Here is a 21262-nt window from a genome sequence, read left to right as displayed (position 1 = left end):
TCCTGTAAGTAGGTAACCAGAACCGCACACAGTATTCCAAATTTGGCCTCACCAATGTCTTGTACAACTTCAACCTCCCAACTTCTCTGCACAATACTTTGATTTATGAAGGCTAATGTGTCAAAAACTCTCTTTATGAGCCCATCTATTCATGATCTCACTTTCAAGGAATTATGGATCTGTCTTCCCTGATCCATATGTTACACTACACTCCTCAGTGCCCTACCATTCACTGTGCAAGACCTACTGTGGTTTGTCCTCCCAAAGTGCAACCCTAATACTTACTCTGCATTAAGTCCCTTCTGCCGTTTCTCAGCCCATTTTTCCAACTGGTCCAGATCAACACGGGTGATGCCAACAGGCTGAATAAACTGATTAGAAAGGCTGTCTGTTATGGGAGTCAAACTGGATACACTGGAGGCTGTGGTAGAATAAAGGACTCTGCGGAAAATCCTGGCAATCTGGACAATGTTTCTCACCCTCTGCATGCCACCTTGGAGCACTTTCAGTAATAAACTAAGACAACAGCACTGCTCCAAAGAGCACCGTATGAGGTCTTTCTTACCCTTGGCCATTAGGCTCTAAAATGAGTTAACCTATAGCCAGGGAACCCCTCCTGTTAGACTGTTTGAGGTAACTTATTTTTTATTCTTTCTTACTTCTCTTCTAATATTTATAAATTTGTGTACTTGTAATGCTGCTGTGACACCGTAGTTTCCTTTGGGATCAATAAAGTAGCTATCTATCTCACTGCAAGCTTTGATAGTTTTCCTGTCTGTCCACTATGCCCTCAATCTTGGTGTTATCTGCAAATTTGCTGATCCACTTTACCATATTATCATCCAGATCATTAATAATAGATGACAAACAACAATGGACACAGCACTGATCCATGTGGTGCACTGCTAGTCACTAGCCTCCAGTCAGAGAGGAAATGAACTACTACCACTCTGGCTTCTGCCTCTAAATCCAGTGTTAAATTCAATTTACTATTTCATCATGAATGTCAAGTGGTTGAACCTTCTTGACCAACCTTCCACATGAGACCTTGTCGAAGGCCTCTCTAAGGTCCACTGCCTTTCCTTCATCAGCTTTCTGGGTACCCTTGAAAAAATCATAGGATTGGGCAGACACGGTCTCCCGTGCACGTTGACTAATCCAAATCAAGCGCTGTCTATCCATTTACTTGTATATCTTGTCCCTTAGAATACCTTCCAATAATTTATCCACAACTGACACCAGGCACACTGGCCCATAATTTCCTGGTTTGGCTGCAGAGACTTTCTTGAACAGTGAAACAACAGTAGTGATCCTTCAGTCTTCCAGCACCTCAAGAAACCTGGAATTTCTGCACTAGCTCCCCAGAATGTCAAAGAGGACATTTTGTCAGGCCCTAGAGATTGTTCACTTTAATTTGCCTCAAGACAGCAAGCATATTCATCACATTGTCATGAAACCATTTCTCGACAGCAGTCAGCTAATTTCACTTAATGCTACCTATATACCAAGACATAATATTATATAAGTAAGATTAGTCTGTTTGAGCCTTTGCCATTGTCAAGATTTAGCAGATTTTTCTACTCACAACTTCTTCCAGTATACTTACATTTCCTCGTTGTCCTAAGTACCCAAAGATCTTTCAATCTTTGATTTGAATGAACTCAGTGACTGAGCCCCCACAGTGATCTGGAGTAGAGAATTACAAGTGTTCATCACCCAGAAAGAAATTTCTTCTCAACTTCATTCTAAATTGTCCAACTCTATTTTCTGAAATTGTGACTCTTGGCTCCACTATCAGAGGACATATTCTCCCTGTATCCAATCTTAGCCCTATAAGCATTTTGTAAATTTAATTGAAATCTATAATTCAAAAATCTAGAGAATACAGGCCTACTCTACTTGGTCTCACCTCTTAGGGCACCCTTGGAGCCCATCAAGTAAATAGCATTTCCTCAGTGATAAGTGTAGCACAGTAATGCAACAGTTACTTGTAATGCTTCACAGCTCCAAGGATTCTAGTTTGATCAAAAGGGCAGATAATGGGCACTTGAGAAAGAATAACCTGAAAGGCCAGAGAAATTAAACAGTTGGATTGATCTTTTGGGAGCTAGCATAGCTTCCTCCAATGTTGCAGTTGGTAAAGAGACCTAAAGAGCACACACAGAATTGCTGTAAGATGTCTTTACTGCTGTACTCAAATCTTCTTGTAATACAGGCCAAGTTATCATTTGCCTTCATGGTTGCTGTTCTTGCACACTAGCGTTCAATGACACGTGGGACCCATTAATACCCAGTCTCTCAGTGCTTTAAGAAAAAATGCTATTCTTTTCTATTTTGTAGACATTTTCAAAATTTGCAGGCAGGGACCAACAAAAATTAGCGCTATTGTAGATAGCGAGGCAGATTGATTAAGACATGGCTAGATCCGCTAAAAAGTTGGGCAGACTTTTTGGAAGTCTGGAAAAAGTATGGAAGTCAATTTTAACAGATGTGAGTTGATGCAGAATCAGAATCAGGTTTATTATCACAGATATGTTGTGAAATTTGTTGATTTGATGCAGCAGTACAGTGCAATATAACATAATAAGAAATAAATATACTATATATATTGTATATTCTGTATAACATATATATTTATTCAGAAGAATGAAGGGTGACCTCATTGAAACCTATTGAATGTTGAAAGGCCTCGATAGAGTGGGTGAGTCTCAGACGAGAGGACACAGCCTCACGATTGGGGGGCATCCTTTTAGATCAGAGATGAGGAATTTCTTCAGCCAGAGACTCATGAATCTGTGGAATTCGTTGCCACAGGTGGCTGTTATATTTAAGGTAGAAGTTAATAGATTCTTGATTAGTCATGGCATGAAGGGATATGAGGAGAAGTCAGGAGTCTGGGGCTGAGAGGAAAAATGGATTACCCAGAATGGAATTGTGGAGCAGACTCAATGGGCCAAATGGTCAAACTCTGCCCGTAGATTATGGTCTTATAAGTAGTGCAAAAAAGTGAAAACAAAATATTGAGGTGGTGTTACTGGGTTCATGAACTGTTTAGAATTCTGATGGCAGAGGGGATGAAGTTTGGTAGAGAAGACTGTCAAGGATAGGATGGATACATTAAATGTTAGAATCTTGGGAAATGTTGATAAGTAAGGGGGACCTTGGGGTAGAAGACTATAGATGTTTGAAAGCTGCAGCACACATGAATATACTGGTGAAGAAGGCATGGGAAGCTTACTATCATTGGCTGTGGTGTATAATGAAGAGCTTGGGGCATCATGCTCCAGATTTCTGAAACATTGGTTAGGCCATACTGGAGGTATTATCTGCATTTCTGGTCACACCATATGGAAGAATGTGTTTGTTCTGGATAAGTTATAGAGGAGTTTCACCAGCATGTTGCCTGGCCCACTGCTGTTAGAAAGAGGGGTGGAAAGACTGACTTTGTTTTCCTTGAAGCAGAGGATGCTGAAGGATGACTGGATGGAGGTGCAGTGCCTATGAAAAGTATTCACTACACTTGGAAGTTTTCATGTTTTATTGCTTTGTGACATTGAATCACAGTGGATTTAATTTGGCCTTTTTGACACTGATCAACAGAAAAGACTTTCATGTCAAAGTGAAAACAAATCTCTACAAATTGGTCTAAACTTATTACAATCATTAAATTGCATAATTACTCACCCCCTTTAAGTCAGTATTTAGTAGATGCAGCTTTGCACATCTGGACACCGCAATCCTCCCCCCTCCATTCTTTTATGCAAATCTGCTCAAGCTCTGTCAGGTTGCATGGAGATCATGAGTGAACAGCCCCTTTTCAAGTCCAGCCACAAATTCTCAATTAGAGTGATTTCTGGACTCTGACTTGGCCATTCCAGGACATTAACTTTGTTGCTTTTAAGCCATTCCTCTGTAGATTTGCCTTTATGCTTGGGGTCATTGGAAAACAAATCTCCTAAGTCGCAGTTCTCTTGCAGACTGTATCAAGATTTCCCTGTATTTTGCTGCATCCATTTTACCTTCTACCTTCACAAGCCTTCCAGGGTCTGCTGCAATGAAGCATCCCCACAGCATAATGCAGCCACTACCATGCTTCATGGTAGGGGTGGTGTGTTTTTGATGATGTACAGTGTTTAGACATAGCATTTAGTCTGATGCTTAAAAAGCTCAATTTTGGTTTCATCAGACCATACAACCTTCTTCCAGCTTTCCTCCCACATGCCTTCTGGCAGACTCTAACCAAAATCACATGTGAGGTTTTTTCAACAGTGGCTTTCTCGTTGCCACTCTCCCAGCTGTAATTCCATTAGATCTTGGAAAAATTGGCTGTTGAATATCCTTGCCATTGAATTTTATCATCTTCCCAGATACCAAATCTCTCAGCAGCATTTTGTACGGTTTGCATTCACCACAATACCTCACCAAGTTGTTTTCCCTCTACCTACACCATTGGCCCAATACCCAAGCACTAGATCCCTTACCACTTCCCACCTGCCTACTCCACTTCCTTTATTTGATTCTATGCTCCACCTTCCTCATATGAGATTCCATCATTTTCTCCTCTTTTGCCTTGACTTATCACCTCTTAGCCCTTGTTGCTGTTTCCATCCTTTAGTTTATCAGCCTATCACCTCTCCACTTCAGTCAATCAGCTCCACTTCAGCACCATTGATAAAGGCAAGGGCATACTCTGTATCCACTTCCTGAAGGGATGGAAGGAAAGGTTATTGTCTTGACACCATGCCACTAAGCTCTCTATCTTCTTTCTGTACTTTTTCTTACTGTTGCTAGAGATCTGGCCCACCGCAATGGTGTCATCTGCAAAGACTGATCTATCATTTATTGCCATTGCTATGCTACACATTGGTAAAGTGTGCATTTTTGGTGCATATTTAAATATTAATTGAATGTTTGACCATTTGGCTTAGTGCTTAATGAAAGTTCTTTCTTGGATCTAATATAAGCATTTAATTTATGTATCTTTGAACAAGTTGTGTTGACAGATTCCTTTCCACAGTTCTGTTTCCCACATGTAATACATTGATTTTTTTTGTATCTCTCCTTCTATTAATACAAGTCAGGAAATAGCAGCGATTAGTTTTAACAGTAGCCTTTCACTGGTCAGTTGGCTTCCTCTGCTGTGGATTGATGTACTCAGGGAAAAAATGTTTAAGTCTTGTTTTTATATATTAAGTGATAAAAAGGATAGCTAAATGTGCAATAAATCCAGGAAAGTAGATTTTCCTGAGAATATATAAATTGTATACAGGCTGATAGATTTGCTCTGCTTAAATGGTGGTAAAAGTGAGCAAATGGCAGTTGACTGAAGCATTGTTTATTATTGATAAGATTTAATTTCAAAGTATTGATTAAACCTTTGTTAATTGAAAGTTCTAGTTCAAAATTTGTATAATTAGACAAATTGAGTCCTGTTTCTGAAAAATCAATTTGATTCACTGAGAAGCTGCCTGCAAGGCCAACATTTATTCCCTATTCCCAGATATTGATGAGACAGCTTTATTGAGCTCTTTGCAGTCCTTTTATTTTAGGTTACTAAAGATAGTGTGACACCTGGGTAATCTGCAACTATTGGTAGTGCCATGATATTCTTGATGGTCTTGGACATGAGTTTTATTGGATATATTTAAGGCAGTTAGTAAGGGCGTCAAAGTTTATGGGGAGAATGGGTTTGAGAGGGATAATAAATCAGTCATTATGGATTGGAAGAGCAGGCTCGATATGCCGAATGTCCTCCTTCTGCTCCTATGTCTTATGGTCTAACTCAGAGCAAGTTATGCTATACTGATGGAAGAGAGAAATTGCTTATGGTGGTGGATGACATCTGCTGAATATGGGAGGCCGTGGGATAGAAGATAAGGGTGAGTGGTACCCTGCCTTTGTTCTGGGTGACAGGAGATATGGATAAGATTAGGAAATGATACCGACATGATTCAGAATTTCAACTATAGTGGATGAGAAATCAAAATTAACGCAAAATGTAGGTGCCTCAAAAGCACTGGTGTTGGATGAAGGCAGAGAAACTGAGAAGAGATGGTATCAGAATAGCTGTGGGAGACTGTGTTCTCAAGGAAATAGTTTTATTCAAAACGCAGATGTGGGAAATATGAAGTAAAAACAGGAAATGCTGAAACCATTTAGAGCTGAAAAATAAAATCTCTTTTCCACTCTTCACAGATGCTTCCTGACTTGTTGCGTATTTCCAACAGCTTGGGTTGATAGAATATTCACAAAAAAATTATTTTAGCTGAGCTTGTTCTAGTAGATCCAAAGCAGTGGAGTGCATTTGATTAAACTTGAGAGGTTTAATACATCTTTATCAGGTGAAGAAAAAATGATATGTTCAGTCAATTTAGAAAATATATAACTATTAAATGTACAATTCATGATTAAAATTACATAACAATGCAATGGTGTTTTCATGATCGATTTTTGTCATTGATCACAATCAACTACATAACATCTATGCAGGAAAACTCTTTGAATATTGAATTGAATAATATGTTTCATATTTAAAGTCATGGGTTGTACAGCACATTAGACCATTACATTCATGCCAACTATGTGCCTGCCAATATTAATCTAATTTACTTTCATTAGATCTCTAGCCTTCTTAGTCTTGACTATCAAATACCTGTCCTGTTGCCTTTAAATATTGTGATTACATCTGCCTTCACTGCTTGCCCTGGAAATGTTCCAGATATCAGCCACACCCTCTGAATCACTCTAAAATTCTTCCCTCTCACCTTAAACCTATCTGCTTACTTAGTTCTGGGGAACATAAACACTATCTGATCTCTCCTTTTATGAAGGTGTTCCAGTCCAGGCAACATTTGGTAAATCTGCTCTGCATCCTCTACAGCGCAGTCACATCCCTCCTTGAGTATGGTGACCAGAGCTACACGCCATTTTCCTTGTGTGACTTAACCAGTGTTCTGTAGAGTTGTAACATGACATTAATATTTGCATTCTATGCTACATTCATTGAAGTCAGGTATTGCCATATGCTGTCTTCACCGCCCTATCAAACTGTTGCCACTTTCAAGAAACTATGTACTTGTACCTTCGGGATCTCTGTTCATCAACACTCCGTTAGGCACTGTATAAGTCTTGCCTTTATTTGACTTTCGAAAATGAATCATCTAGCACTTGTTGGGATTAAATTCCCTTTGCCATTGCTCTACCCAACATTCTATATCCTGATTTATAGCATTTGACAACCTCCTCTGTCATGCCACTAATTTTTGAGTTATTTGATAATTTAGTAATCATGCCTCCTACATTCATGTCCCAGTTGTTAATATACAGTATATATTAACACAAAACTCAAAGATCCTTGTTGTACACCCTCGGTCAGAGATAACCAATCTGAAAAGCAACCATTCACTATCATTCTCGTCCTTCAATTACCAGGCCAACTTAGGATCCAGTTTACCAGTCTTCCTTGAATCCTCTGCATTCTACCTAGTAACTTTGTGCTCCTCAGAAAACATCAGTAGTAAATACTAATTATTCACATTTCAGTATTAAATAACATATTACTTTACAGATACAATTGTTACACTCAATAATAAAATATTCTTGTACTTTTTTAAATGCATTTGATTATCAAAGGAATTATTTCCTATAGCTTTGTGTGGTTTTAATTCATATTTCAGCTATGACAAGCACTGAGTGCTAAGATGATGTTTCATTGAACTTAGATTAATTTAACATGAATTTTCATGTTGAACCTTTAATAATACCATGAATTTCAGTCAGAAATGTCAAGTTAAAGGATTTGCAAATAATTTTACCGTGGAAATTACCAGAGGCATCAGCAGTTAAATGAATAATCAGTTGATAAGATGGCTGTCTACATTTTTTAAAGCAAGCATTGACCTGTTTATTTTAAATGGGTTACTATCTCAGAGAAGGAATCAGAGCAGTGAATTGCTTGTGAGTATGTTAAGTATTTGTCTGATACTGAGCCAAAAATAATTATTAGAGTTGAAAGTGATGTTTCAGAGAGAATTATGTATGTTTTGGTATTTTGAATTTGCCAGAGAAAAGTGCTTTGTGATGCAAGGACACATTCAAATGCAGTGTTATGAAGGTTGACAGCAAGGTGGAGGCTACCATTCATTTTTCTTTGTAACTGTAGATTCAGCACTGAATTTGTAATACATATAGTGAAAATTATAGTATCTTTCAGACTTCTGAAGTGAATTTCTAAAAACTGCCAAAATGCCTTCTTATTGGAAGCAATGTTAATCAAGAATGTACCTCAGAAAATAGTTATAAAAATAAATTCATTAACACTGTGCATTTAACACAGAAGAAAAATATGAAGTGAATTCTTTTAAGCTTAAATGGCTACTGTGAAGTACCCATCAAAATAAATGAGAGAAGAAATTATAGGTACCTGAGAGACAGTAAGTTGCAAGGCTAGAGGTGGGGGTGCTAAGTTGGACTGGCATGAGGTAGGATGGACCCAATGGAACAAACAGCCAAATACTTGTAATAATTTGCATATATTTTCCATTTGTTTTCTTCAAAACATATTTCTTTTAATTTTTGTGCCTCTGATGGGGATTCATGCTCAGTGGGACCATGGAATAGAAAACGTCGGTGCAAGTGACATTTATTGTGTTAGAATTTCCAGCATTCATTCTTGCCTGGTTAGCCTTATGCACTTTAAAGCAAAGCCAGAGGGGAAATCACTTTTAGAAGTTTCAGCTTTTTAGAATGAATTTCCTTCTCATCCAATTGATTATGTCAAATGAGTTCCATTTAATTGTGACTCTGTACTAGCCTGCCACTGTCCCCAATTCTACACTGACCCTAGAAATGCTTGTTGATCCCAAGGATGTGTAAAGCATGACCTGACAACATTAGGAAGTGATTCAGGTTTGTTTCCTTAACACACAATTTAGGTTAATTTATTAGTTTTAAAAAGATAGTTAATGGGGAAATTCTCCAGTTGACTGACAGTCAAGCTTCACCTAGTTCTTTAAGAGTTAATTCACTATCCAGTAACTTTGATAAGCCTACAGGCACAAGCATGAAAATCTCAGTGGCCATTGGTGAGAATATAAGGGGGTGTAGGTAACCATATAACCATATAACAATCACAGCACGGAAACAGGCCATTCCGGCCCTCCTAGTCCGTGCCGAACTCTTAATCTCACCTAGTCCCACCTACCCGCACTCAGCCCATAACCCTCCACTCCTTTCCTATCCATATACCTATCCAATTTTACCTTAAATGACACAACTGAACTGGCCTCTACTACTTCTACAGGAAGCTCATTCCACACAGCTATCACTCTCTGAGTAAAGAAATACCCCCTCGTGTTTCCCTTAAACTTTTGCCCCCTAACTCTCAAATCATGTCCTCTCGTTTGAATTTCCCCTACTCTCAATGGAAACAGCCTATTCACGTCAACTCTATCTATCCCTCTCAACATTTTAAATACCTCGATCAAATCCCCCCTCAACCTTCTACGCTCCAATGAATAGAGACCTAACTTGTTCAACCTTTCTCTGTAACTTAAGTGCTGAAACCCTGGTAACATCCTAGTAAATCGTCTCTGCACTCTCTCTAATTTATTGATATCTTTCCTATAATTCGGTGACCAGAACTGTACACAATATTCCAAATTTGGCCTTACCAATGCCTTGTACAATTTTAACATTACATCCCAACTTCTGTACTCAATGCTCTGATTTATAAAGGCCAGCGTTCCAAAAGCCTTCTTCACCACCCTATCTACATGAGACTCCACCTTCAGGGAACTATGCACTGTTATTCCTAGATCTCTCTGTTCCACTGCATTCCTCAATGCCCTACCATTTACCCTGTATGTTCTATTTGGATTATTCCTGCCAAAATGTAGAACCTCACACTTCTCAGCATTAAACTCCATCTGCCAACGTTCAGCCCATTCTTCTAACCGGCATAAATCTCCCTGCAAGCTTTGAAAACCCACCTCATTATCCACAACACCTCCTACCTTAGTATCATCAGCATACTTACTAATCCAATTTACCACCCCATCATCCAGATCATTTATGTATATTACAAACAACATTGGGCCCAAAACAGATCCCTGAGGCTAGTCACCGGCCTCCATCCCGATAAACAATTATCCACCACTACTCTCTGGCATCTCCCATCTAGCCACTGTTGAATCCATTTTATTACTCCAGCATTAATACCTAACGACTGAACCTTCTTAACTAACCTTCCATGTGGAACTTTGTCAAAGGCCTTGCTGAAGTCCATATAGACTACATCCACTGCCTTACCCTCGTCAACATTCCTCGTAACTACTTCAAAAAATTCAATAAGGTTTGTCAAACATGACCTTCCACGCACAAATCCATGCTGGCTACTCCAGCAAAAAAATTTTTACTACAGAAAAAATCTGTAGATGCAGATGTTTATGTTTTGGAATTTCCATCTATGTCTCTGCCTATTCAGCACTGTCAACGCTATTAGGAACGAATTATAAGTGTCATCACTGAACAAGATTGATGGATTGTTTGGTAGGAAACCTTAAGTTTTCAGAAGTTCAAGTTTAATTCATATTAATAATTTATTTCTATAAATGATAGGTAGTTGTTTGAACAAAGCCAATTAAAAAGGGATTGGTAGTCTACGTTTATTATCAGATCAGGGACATTTTTATACATTTAGCATAGATTTGAACATAAATTGTGACACAAATAGGAAAGCTAAGAACATTGGAAAGCTTATTATATACAATATTTAAAAAGTGGTCACAAGGTGGCAAGAAACCGTACTAAGGATGAAAATTTAATCAATCATTAATATAACCTTAAACATAAGAAGTTCTGCAGATACTGAAAATCCAAAGCAACATACACAAAATGCAGGAGAAACTTAGCAGATCAGGCAGCATTTATGGAAAAGAATAAACAGTCGACGTTTCAGGCTGAGACCTTTCTTCAGAACTGAGAAGGAAGGGGGAAGAAGCCAGAATAATAAGGTGGGGGGAGGGAAAGAGGGTTTCTAGAGGGTGAAAAGTGAAGCCAGGTGGGTGGGAAGGGTCAAGGGCCAGAGAAGAAGCAATCTGATAGAAAGTGCGGTGGACCGTAGAAGAAAGGGAAGAAGGAGAGGAGCCAGGGGAAAGTAATGGGCAGGTGAGAAGAAGCAAAAGGTCAGAGTGAGGAATGGGGGGGGGGGGGATTTGTTTATCATAGGAAAAAATCTATATTAATGCCATCAAGTTGGAGGGTACACAGACGGGATCTAAGGTGTAACATACACAAAATGCTGGAGCAACTCAGCAGACCAGGCAGCATCTATGGGGGGAGAAAAGTACAGTCAGCTTTTTGGGCTGCTGCGGATTCTCTCTTGTTTGGAATCTAAGATGTTGCTCCTCCACCCTGAGAGTGGGACCATCTTGCATTTACTCTTTGAACTAGAAATGCCAAGCTCCTGCAGGAAGAGAAGAAGCAAATTCATGCTAGTAAGTATAGTTTTGAAAGATCAAAATTTTCAGAGAATGTTAAAAGTTGAAATAGTTGACTAAATTAAATATCAATGATTAAATATTTGAGTAGCAGGCTGCTAAAGAGAGAGGCTGAATAAAGCTAAAAGTGGAAACATGGAAAAGCAAAATAAAAATTTTACTCGCAGTTGTAGTGGCCATATTAAAAAGAATAAAGATGGAGAAAAAATGAATAGCCTAAAGCAAATTCTACTGACATAGGCGTTAATCGTTTCACTCCTGCTCCAGAATAGAGAGATACATAAGAAACAGCAGAAAACTAAGATTTAAGCTGTACGCTGTTGTTCATCAGAATTTTAAATCTACACAATTTCTTTACCACTCTCCAACTCTTAAGTGAACTGATATTGCAACCATTTTCAACCCATGAGCTAAATGGCTCCTGATAAGCTTTATTGTATTAATGTTTTCCTCTTTTTTTTTCATTCCTTCATGCTCATTCTTCTATCTGCTTATATCACTGACAATTTTGTTGCTTTATTTTTTCAAAACACAGGCACTAGCAAGCTCATGCCTTTGCAATCCCATGCCTTTACGCTACGCTTAACTGTCCATCTACAGTCCAACTTTTTGAAGCAAAGCCTAATTTTGGCACGGATAAGAAGATGGCTGGAGAGGATTAACCTCAGCAGCATGCTGGAAAAGGAGGGAGAGCATTGGCACAATACTGGTAGATGATAAACTGTAAGCAGAATCAGAATCAGGTTTAATACCACCAGCATATGTTGTGAAATTTGTTTTTATGCGGTGGAAATTCATTGCAATACATAATAAAAAGCTGTAAATTACAATAAGTATTTATATATTTTAAAAGTTAAATTAAATAAATAGTGCAAAAAGAGGGGGGAAAAGTAGTGAGGTAGTGTTCACGAGTTCAATATCCATTCAGAAATCTGATGGCAGAAGGAAGAAGCTATTCCTGAATCACTGAGTGTGTGCTTTCAGGCTCATGATGGAAGCAGTGAGAAGAGGGCATGTCTTGGATCATGGGGTCCTTAATGATGGATGGTGCCTTTTTGAGGCATCTCTCCCGGAAGATGGATCCTGGGGAGGCCACTGGGGACTCCTGGGGAGGCCACTGCCCATGATGGAGCTGACTGAGTTCACAACTTTCTCTAGCTTACTTCGATCCTCTGCAGTAATGCAGCCAGTAGAAAGCTCTCTACGGTACATCTGCAGAAATTTATGAGTGCCTTTGGTGATATACCAAACCTCCTCAAATTCCTAATGAAATATGCTGCTGTCTTGCCTTCTTTGTAATTGCATTGATATGCTGGACCCAGGATAGATTCTCAGAGATATTGACACCTTGGAACTTGAATTTGCTCATCCTTTCCACTACTGATCTCTCGATGAGGACTGGTGTGTATGCCCTCGTCTTACCCTTTATGAAGTCTGAGATCAATTCTTTGGTCCTACTAACTTTGAGCGCAAGGCTGTTGCTGCGACACCACCCAACCGGCTGATCTTTCTCAATCCTGTACGTCTTCTAGTCACCGTCTGAAATTCATCAGCAAATTTATAGATGCCATTTGAGCTGTGCCTAGCCATGCAGTCTTGAGCACCACAAAAAAATACATCAAGCCAATTTAACCACAGGCGATTCTGCAGATGCTGGAAATCCAAAATGATACACCCAAAATGCTGAAGGAACCAAGCATGTCAGGCAGCATCTATGGAGAGGAATCGGGGGTGTACATTTTGGTCCAAGACCCTTCATCAGGACTTGGCTAACTGTAGTAGGCAATTTCTGTTTGTATTCCTGTAGGTGTTATCAACTGACATTTGTCAGATGATCTTTAAAAAGTGATATTTATTTTGCTAGAACAAAGCATGTTTTAATATTTTTGCCACACTTTTCACCAATCTGGTGCAAGTTCCAATACCTTACTACTTTCACTTGCCAGCTATTTTGTATCATTACCACATAGCTAAAACATTTTACTTCCATATAACTTCTGAGGAATATTTGTCTGAAAATAAGTTTTTGTAGTTCAGCTTACAACAGCTGTTGAAGTGTAGACAGCTTATGTTGCAGTGAAATCTGATATAACTCAGAATATGCTTCCAAGCCCTTCGATTAATGTAAATTTGGAGTAGTTGTTGTGAATGGTCAATCAAGTGGTTTATTGCTGGACTCGTACAATATTAACTGTTCAATCAGTTTACAGATTGATTGCACACATTTTCATCTGTTGTAACTCAATTCCAGGTTGTGACTTGTCACCTTTGTGGGAGAAACAAAATGGCATTTTAAAGACCCTGTGTACTTTGATCATTTTCAACATTTCTTTCTGGTCTTGCGATACAATTTAAATTGTTTTAGCAGAAGCTGAAGGCCTGAATCAGGGAATTGTTTTTATAGTCGGTTGCTGTGGCAATTCTCAGCCTTGCATGAAACTATCGTCTCCTGGGAAACAAAACTTGTGCAGCTGTCTTTGGCCTATTGACATCAAGTATGTCTATTATGGGGCCTCAGTTGAAAAGTTTCTTCTGACTTTGTTGCTATTGTCTGAGTAGAATAGACAAACAGAATACATATGGAGCTTACAGAAAATTGTCACATATCCTTTTGTGAATGACACTAAGGTTAAGTCTTCTGTAGATTTGAGTAATTCACTACATCAGATAAGGTCAGCAATGCTGTTTTCCTTCTGTCAAATACTGTGAAATAAATATTTTCAATGATAATTGAAATGTTTAAAATGGGTTTAAATTTCTTTCTTCTGATAGATTGTTTACTGAAAGTATGTGATAGAATTGAAAGCATTGCAAAATATGGTATCACTGTAACCCTGAATTTTCAGAGCACTATGCTTTCTCTGATTATCTAATTGGCAGTGAGTGTGGTTATCTGAGAAGATGGACCTTGTCTGGATGAATGGGGCCTTTCAGGCAGTTCCCATTGGAGCACTAAAAGCAGCAGAGCAATAGAGCCTGTGCCAGATGACCAGCACCATATTTTATATTGACTGCTCAGCTTGGCTGAATGAAATTACCAGTTCTAAAACTTGGACCTTTGTCTCTGACACTCATAATAATTTCTGCAAATAACTGAAATTGGTAATTATTAATAAATTGTTGCACGACAGCTGTGAAATAACTGATCGTTCTGTGTTAGGAGTAGATTCTCAGTAAGGCAACTTTACTTTTACAGTGTGCTGCAATACCACAAAGTAGTAGAATATACTTCACAGTTTAGCCAAGTGTACCTTTTTCAGCAGAAAGCAGAGTCTTGTAAAAGTGAAATCAAATGAGAGATTAGGAAAGTAAAGAGAATGTACGAAGCAAAATGAGCAACACACAAAATGCTGGAGGAACTCAGCAGATCAGGTAGCATCTATGGAGGGAAATAAACAATTGGTGTTTCATGTCGAACCCCTACATCAGGGCTAGAAAGGACAAGAGAAGCCAGAAGGGGGCTTCTACCTAGCGAAAGGTGAAAGAGTGAATGTGTAGCGGAGTGTCTAAGACCAGAGGACACAGTCTCAGAATAGAGGGGTTTGTTTTTAGATCAGAGATGAGGAGGAATTTCTTCAACCAGCGGGTGGTGAATCTGTGGAATTTGTTGCCACGGGCAGCTGTGGAGGCCTAGTTTTTATGTATATTTAAGGCAGAGGTTGATAGATTCTTGATTGGTCTGGGCATGAAGGGATATGGGGAGAAGACAAGAGATTGGGGCTGAGTGGAAGATTGGAAATGGCAGAGCAGACTCAATGGGCCAGATGGCCTAATTCTGCTCCTATGTCTTATGGTCTTCCCCCTTCCTTTCCAGTCCTGATCATCCTAAAATGTTGATTGTATATCCCCTGCGTAGATGCTAAATGACTTGCTGAGTTCCTCCAGCATTTTGTGTGTTGCTCTGGATTTCCATCAGCTGTAGAATCTCTAGTGTTTATGAAGCAATAGCACAGAAATCTAAATCCAAAGACTTCTAACAAGTTTGAAAAAACTAACAAAAGGATGACTAAGGAATGAGTAGGGCCTCTTGGAGAGCAAAAATGTAACCCATCTGTGGAAGCAGAGGATGTGGGTAGCATTCCTGTGAAAATCTTGCAATTATATTCACAAAAAAGTGCATAGTTAAGAAAGACAAGTGTGAAAATACTGGCCAGGATAAATGTAATAAAAAGAGGGATGTTTGAAAATGAATAAATTGCTTGGCTCAGATTAAATATACCCCAGAAACCAGGAAAGAAATCATGGAGACTCTGACATATTTTTCAATTCCACTGGCTACTGGAGATGCACCAGTAAGTTTGAGGGCTGTTAGCAGTTTACTAATGTTTAAAAAAGAGAGGAAGAGATAAATTAGCTTTTTTTTTGAGGAAGTAACAGCGATTGAGGGCAGTATATTTGATGATGTCTACATTGATTTTATCAATTCCTTTGACAGTGTCTCACAGGGATCCATAAGAGCATGGAAATTTTGTTTTAAAATTGTATTAGTGGCAGCATGCAAAGTGTGATTGTGTTTTTATGACTGCAAGCATGTTACCCATGATCAGTCCCTACTATCATGACTTAGTCTTTAATGCACTTCCGGTCAAGATGGCACCAAGCTGTGATGTGCGTCGAGGTAGTGGCTCAGACTTAGTTGTATTTTTAGGTTCATAAGGATGATTCTGGGGAGAGAGTGGAGAGTTAATGGTCAGGTGTCCTGTTCCTGTCATGGCACAGGACACAATCAAAGGTAGTGATAAATGAGTTTTGGGTGTTAGGTGAAAGATATGTTCCTGTGACTGCTTAATCACACTGTGTGAGGATGTTCTCAATTTTGACTCTTATCACCACAGGTTAGTGAAAAACACTTTGCAGTACTGACTGAGATATACTATTATAAATCACTATGGCTGTGTTAATACTTAAAATATAAGTTACAAAAATGATTGCCATTCTTTTAAATGGTTTCTGCTAACTTTTCTGAGTTTCTGATTCCATCTACTCTAAACTAGGCAACACGAGTGAATCTGCAGATGCTGGAAATAAATAAAAACACAAAATGCTGGCAGAACTCAGCAGGCCAGACAGCATCTATGGGAGGAGGTAGTGACGATGTTTCGGGCCGAAACCCTTCATCAGGAGTGAAATAACATGGGATGGTCAAGGGGGGATAAGAAGTGGGGGGAGGGATAAAGTAGAGAGCTAGGAAGTGATAGGTTGGAGGGAAATGGGCTGGGGGAAGGTGGAGAATTATGGGAAATAAAAGAGAAAGAAAGGTAGGGCTGGGGGGAGATTATAGTGAGGGGGGAAAAAAGAGAGAGAAAGAGAACCAGACTGAAATAATAGATAGGGATGGGGGTAACAGGGGGGCAGGGGTATCAACGGAGGTCTGTGAGTTGGATGTTCATGCTGGCAGGTAGGAAGCTACCCAGGCAGGAGATAAGGTATTGCTCCATCGACCTGCGTGCGGCCTCATCTTGACGGTAGAGGAGGCCGTGGACAGACATGTCGGAGTGGGAGTGATAAGGCATTGCTCCATCGACCTGCGCGCTGCCTCCTCTTGACTCCTAGTTGAAGTAGTTATGCTGAGGATATCTTCTTCACTAATGAGCCCTTTTAACAGATAGCAGCAAATACACTTTTAAAAAAAGAGACAACACTTGTTTTATTATTTCTTAAAAATGTAGGGCTGTGTATTTATTAACCTTTCACAAAGATAGCAGATAGTTTGAAGACTAACATCAGCAAAGCCAATCATTAAAACTATGCAACAAATGAACTTGTATCATCATTTTAAGGCTACTTTAGCTATAATAAATGACAATTGTTCTCTTTCACTCTTTTCAAAAGGTGACACTGAACTTGAGACCCATTTCCTCAGTTGAAGTCCATCAGAAGTCTTTGGTATTTGTGTTGAATTCCCCAAGACCTGTGGCTTGGATTATAAAGGCAAAGCAACTGGCACCAGAAGTAAAACGTTTGTTCCATGTAAGTTGATAAGACTCAGTTAACAAGACACAGAAAGAAAGTAGATGGTGTGCAATGTAAAGAAAGTTGATAGAAAAAGATATTAAAACTGTTCTAAATATTTTTGGGCATTGTTTTAAAGAAATTGTTTTTTTAAAGAAATGGCCTTTGTTGTTTTCCATGATTAAGGTGGTGGAAAATATTTACCGTTATTCAGATTAACTTTTGTATCTGGTGTAATGACAAGAAACTTGCTCACTCTCTGCTTAATTTGACATCTTTGGGCAGTTAGACTCTGATTTTTAAAAATTCTCCAATGCAAAATTACAAGCTAATGATCTCAATCTAAGGTGGTGATAGAGTCTGATGCAATTTAAAAGACTGTTAGGCACATGTATATATGAAAAAATGGTGGGTTATGGGCTGCATTAGGGAAGGGTTAGATCAATCATTGAGCAAGTTAATATAGGGTTGGTATCAAATCTTGGACTGAAAAATCTTTTGCTGTACTGCTTTATGTTCTAAACATAAAAGAAATCGTACCTATGCTTTTCAGAATACAATGAAGGTTGGCCTCCTATTTTTTACCTCCATAATGTTTTAGTGTTCTTTATTTCAATATTAACAGAAAACTTAAAGGTTTCAAAATAAAAGGCTGAGGTGTAGCTTGGTTATAATAATGTTTGTCAGTTGAACAAAGAAAAAATACTTGCGAAAATCCAATCCTGTAATCTGTTTATCAATCTAAAGTTTGGTTTAAGATTTTCTAGTGTTCAAACAGAATTAATAGATATTTAGAGAAGAAAGGCTTTTGACAGTATAGCTGGAAGAATTAGAGTCCTTCCATTTCATGATTCTGGACCCAATAAAGACAAATAAAATAATTTGTCAGATGCAAAATTTTAAATTGATACAAATTTTGAAGACAAAATTATTCACCAATTGAATTATTAAAACTAAAGGTAGATAATTAGTTAATTTAAGAGTCTAATTAACGCAGAACCTTTTAACTCTTCTCACTTTGTGTCAGTGAATGTGCCTTGAAATGTGTTCACTGACCTTGTAAGTTTCTACTCAGTAAACAAAAATAGAGAGGTGACCATTTAAAACAGATGCAGAGAAATTTCTCGAGCAGAGGGTGGTGAATTTGTGGAATTTATTACCACAGGCAGCTGTGGAGGCCAGGAGGTTGGGTGTATTTAAGGCAGAGCTTGATAGGTTCTTGATTGGACACGGCATCAAAGGTTATGGGGAGAAGGCTGGGGAGTGGGGCTGAGGAGGAGGAAAAAGGATCAGCCATGGTTAAATGACTTGATGGGCCAAATGGCCTAATTCCACTCCTATGTCTTATGGTTTTATGATCTAAAAATGTTTTACATTTGGTAATGAAATCATTGACTAGTCAATCTGTTTTTGTTGATGGTGCTTAAGTGGAAAACATTATCCAAATAATCTACTCTTTATGTAAGAACATAAAATTACGTTTTAGGATTTGCAATGTCTGAGCAAATTGGTATTGAATTGAAGTGTACGTCTAGACTATGTCCAGAACCAAGTCCGGACGCTACAACTTTATGACTTCAAGAATGAAAAATTCTACCAACTTAGCCAAATTGAAAAGGTGCTCTTCCAGATGTTTGGGAGACTATAATAAGTTTCATTCTCTGTCTAGCAATGATAGATGCTGAACTTGGATGCCAAGAGTACAAAAAGTGATTTTTCAGTATCCAGGGCTTCACTTAACTCAGACAAACGTTGTCCAGACAAACAAATTCTGCAGATCTTTGTTCAATTTAGCAGCTTTACCAAGTACATTTTAATTGGCATTAGTAGTTGAAGTATGTAAGTTTCCTCCAATTGACATTGAAGTGTAGCTGTCTGGCTTTCAATCCTTCTTTTTGACAGGAGGTTATTTGGTGATCAAGAAGAAAAAATATTCACAGAATACAAATGAGTTGGTATTATGCATGAGGCTGTTCAGGATCAAATGTCCTGCACTATGAACTTTATAAAACAAATCTAATTAATAAGGAACATTATTAACACCATTCAGTCACTCTGGGTTGACATACATACCCTATTTTACCTTTAGCAGTTTATTTACCACTTTGGCAACAATATATCACAGCTGGTCATCTTCTCAACTCTTTCCCTCACCACACAAACACAGACACAGACATACACGGACACAGACACTCCCACACCTCTGCACCTGAATGGAATTTGAATCAGGTGCAGTTTATTCTTTTTTTTAATATATATACAAAATACTACGTTCTTTGAATCTGGATGTAGTCCCATTAAGCAAATACTGGAAACATCCCCATTAATAGTAAATTGTGTGCACACGATGAAGGTTCTCGGAAAGGAAAATTAATGCAGACACACTACCCACAATCTTTTAGGCAGTATGCCCGAAGGACTGGCGTGGAATCACAGAAATGAAAAATTAGTTATTTTAGCTGAGCATATGGAAGAACCACAAGTTAAGTTTCCAGATAGTATGCATGTTTATACAAGTACAGGATAATAGCTTAAGTTTTCAGTCTCTCTTTAGTTTTCTTTGAATAGTACACCTAAATCTGAAGAACTGTATCTCTTCCCTTTCCATGCAGCAGCCGATGAGAACACAGAAAGCAGCCAGAAAAACTCTGTAATAGACTTTGTTTTCAGACTTTTGAGCCTTTTGGTAAACATGGAAAATATCCAAATAGAACCTTCCTCACTACATCAATTCAGTAAGAGTCATGATCCAGACAGTTCCAGAATTTGTTTCCTCGCCAACTAAATAGTTACTTGGCATTCAAAAAACAGCTGGCATCCTTACTGTCATAATACTGGCAGAGCTTATATTAGTTCTTGGGCTGCTGGTGACTGATCAACACTTTTGCCCATTAGCCCACTCCAGCAGTCCCCACCACCACTACATTCACATCAGCCACTCCTCTCCACAACCCCTCAGCACGCTTCATCCTTCCCCCCATAAACTGCCACTTTACCTTTACACTCCACACTTGAAGCTAATCTTGTGTATATATGGCTACACAGTTACTTGAACATTGTGCTTTATAGGATTGTTTATTTGTTGTGTTTTATGCTTATTTTTTTTATGCTGCATTGTATCTGGAGAAACAAACATTTTGTTCGTCTTTATCGTTGTGTACTAAAGAATAAAAATGAACAATCTTGAATCCTTTATTTTCCTTGTAAATAACCACCTTATCCCTAACCTGCCATTTCTCCTAAAACCTGAATAATAGATTACTTAGCTATCTATTCCCTGCCCAAGTAGAGTTTCTTACTCGTGTTTAGCAGTAGGGTTACTGATCAAAGGTTCAGTTAAAAACATCTAAAAGGGCAAAAAAAACAAACACTGACTCTTATGTATCTTCTTTGAACTGTCTGATCCTCTATTGTAAATTGTGTTTGATGTAAAGGGTGTTGACTATGTGGAATAGACTCTTCAGGTAAGTTGTGTAGGAAAAGCTGTAGGGGGAAAGTTAAATAGATTTTGAATTTGTGGCCGAACGGCGCCAGAATACAAATATACCTGATCAAGTAGATTGATTATTTTTTGGCAGTTCTGCTAGTTGCTGTGCTGCTACTGTACCCTTTGGTGTATTTTCCTTTCATCCCCTAATTATTATTTACACCACCTCAAAAGATACTATCGATGATCATACTTGCTTCTTACTTGTAAGGAGTTCTACTTTACACCATTCTCTATCTTTCATTATTTACTCTGCTCCAAAGATGCTACCTGATGTGCTGAGTTCATCCAGCATTTTGAAAATATTGCTTACGATTTCCAGCTT

General features: G+C 38.5%; 1 protein-coding gene across 4 annotated transcripts in view; it reads left to right on the top strand.

Annotated features, from left to right (window-relative positions):
* The window catches only part of tgfbr3 (transforming growth factor, beta receptor III), a 147374-nt gene that overhangs the window by 54920 nt on the left and 71192 nt on the right, over positions 1-21262 (top strand). For all 4 annotated transcript variants that reach the window (XR_012101003.1, XM_073062659.1, XM_073062657.1 and 1 more), the window contains exon 4: positions 17331-17468. Coding sequence is in view for 3 of the 4 variants with exons in the window: in XM_073062659.1 (XP_072918760.1) it covers positions 17331-17468 (138 nt within the window). In the remaining variant the exon portion in view is untranslated. The remainder of the gene's footprint in view (positions 1-17330; positions 17469-21262) is intronic.

This window comes from Hemitrygon akajei, chromosome 12, assembly GCF_048418815.1.
Source record: "Hemitrygon akajei chromosome 12, sHemAka1.3, whole genome shotgun sequence".
NCBI lineage: Eukaryota > Metazoa > Chordata > Chondrichthyes > Myliobatiformes > Dasyatidae > Hemitrygon > Hemitrygon akajei.
Note: the sequence above shows the minus strand (reverse complement) of the source record. Positions and strands in the feature narration are given on the sequence as shown.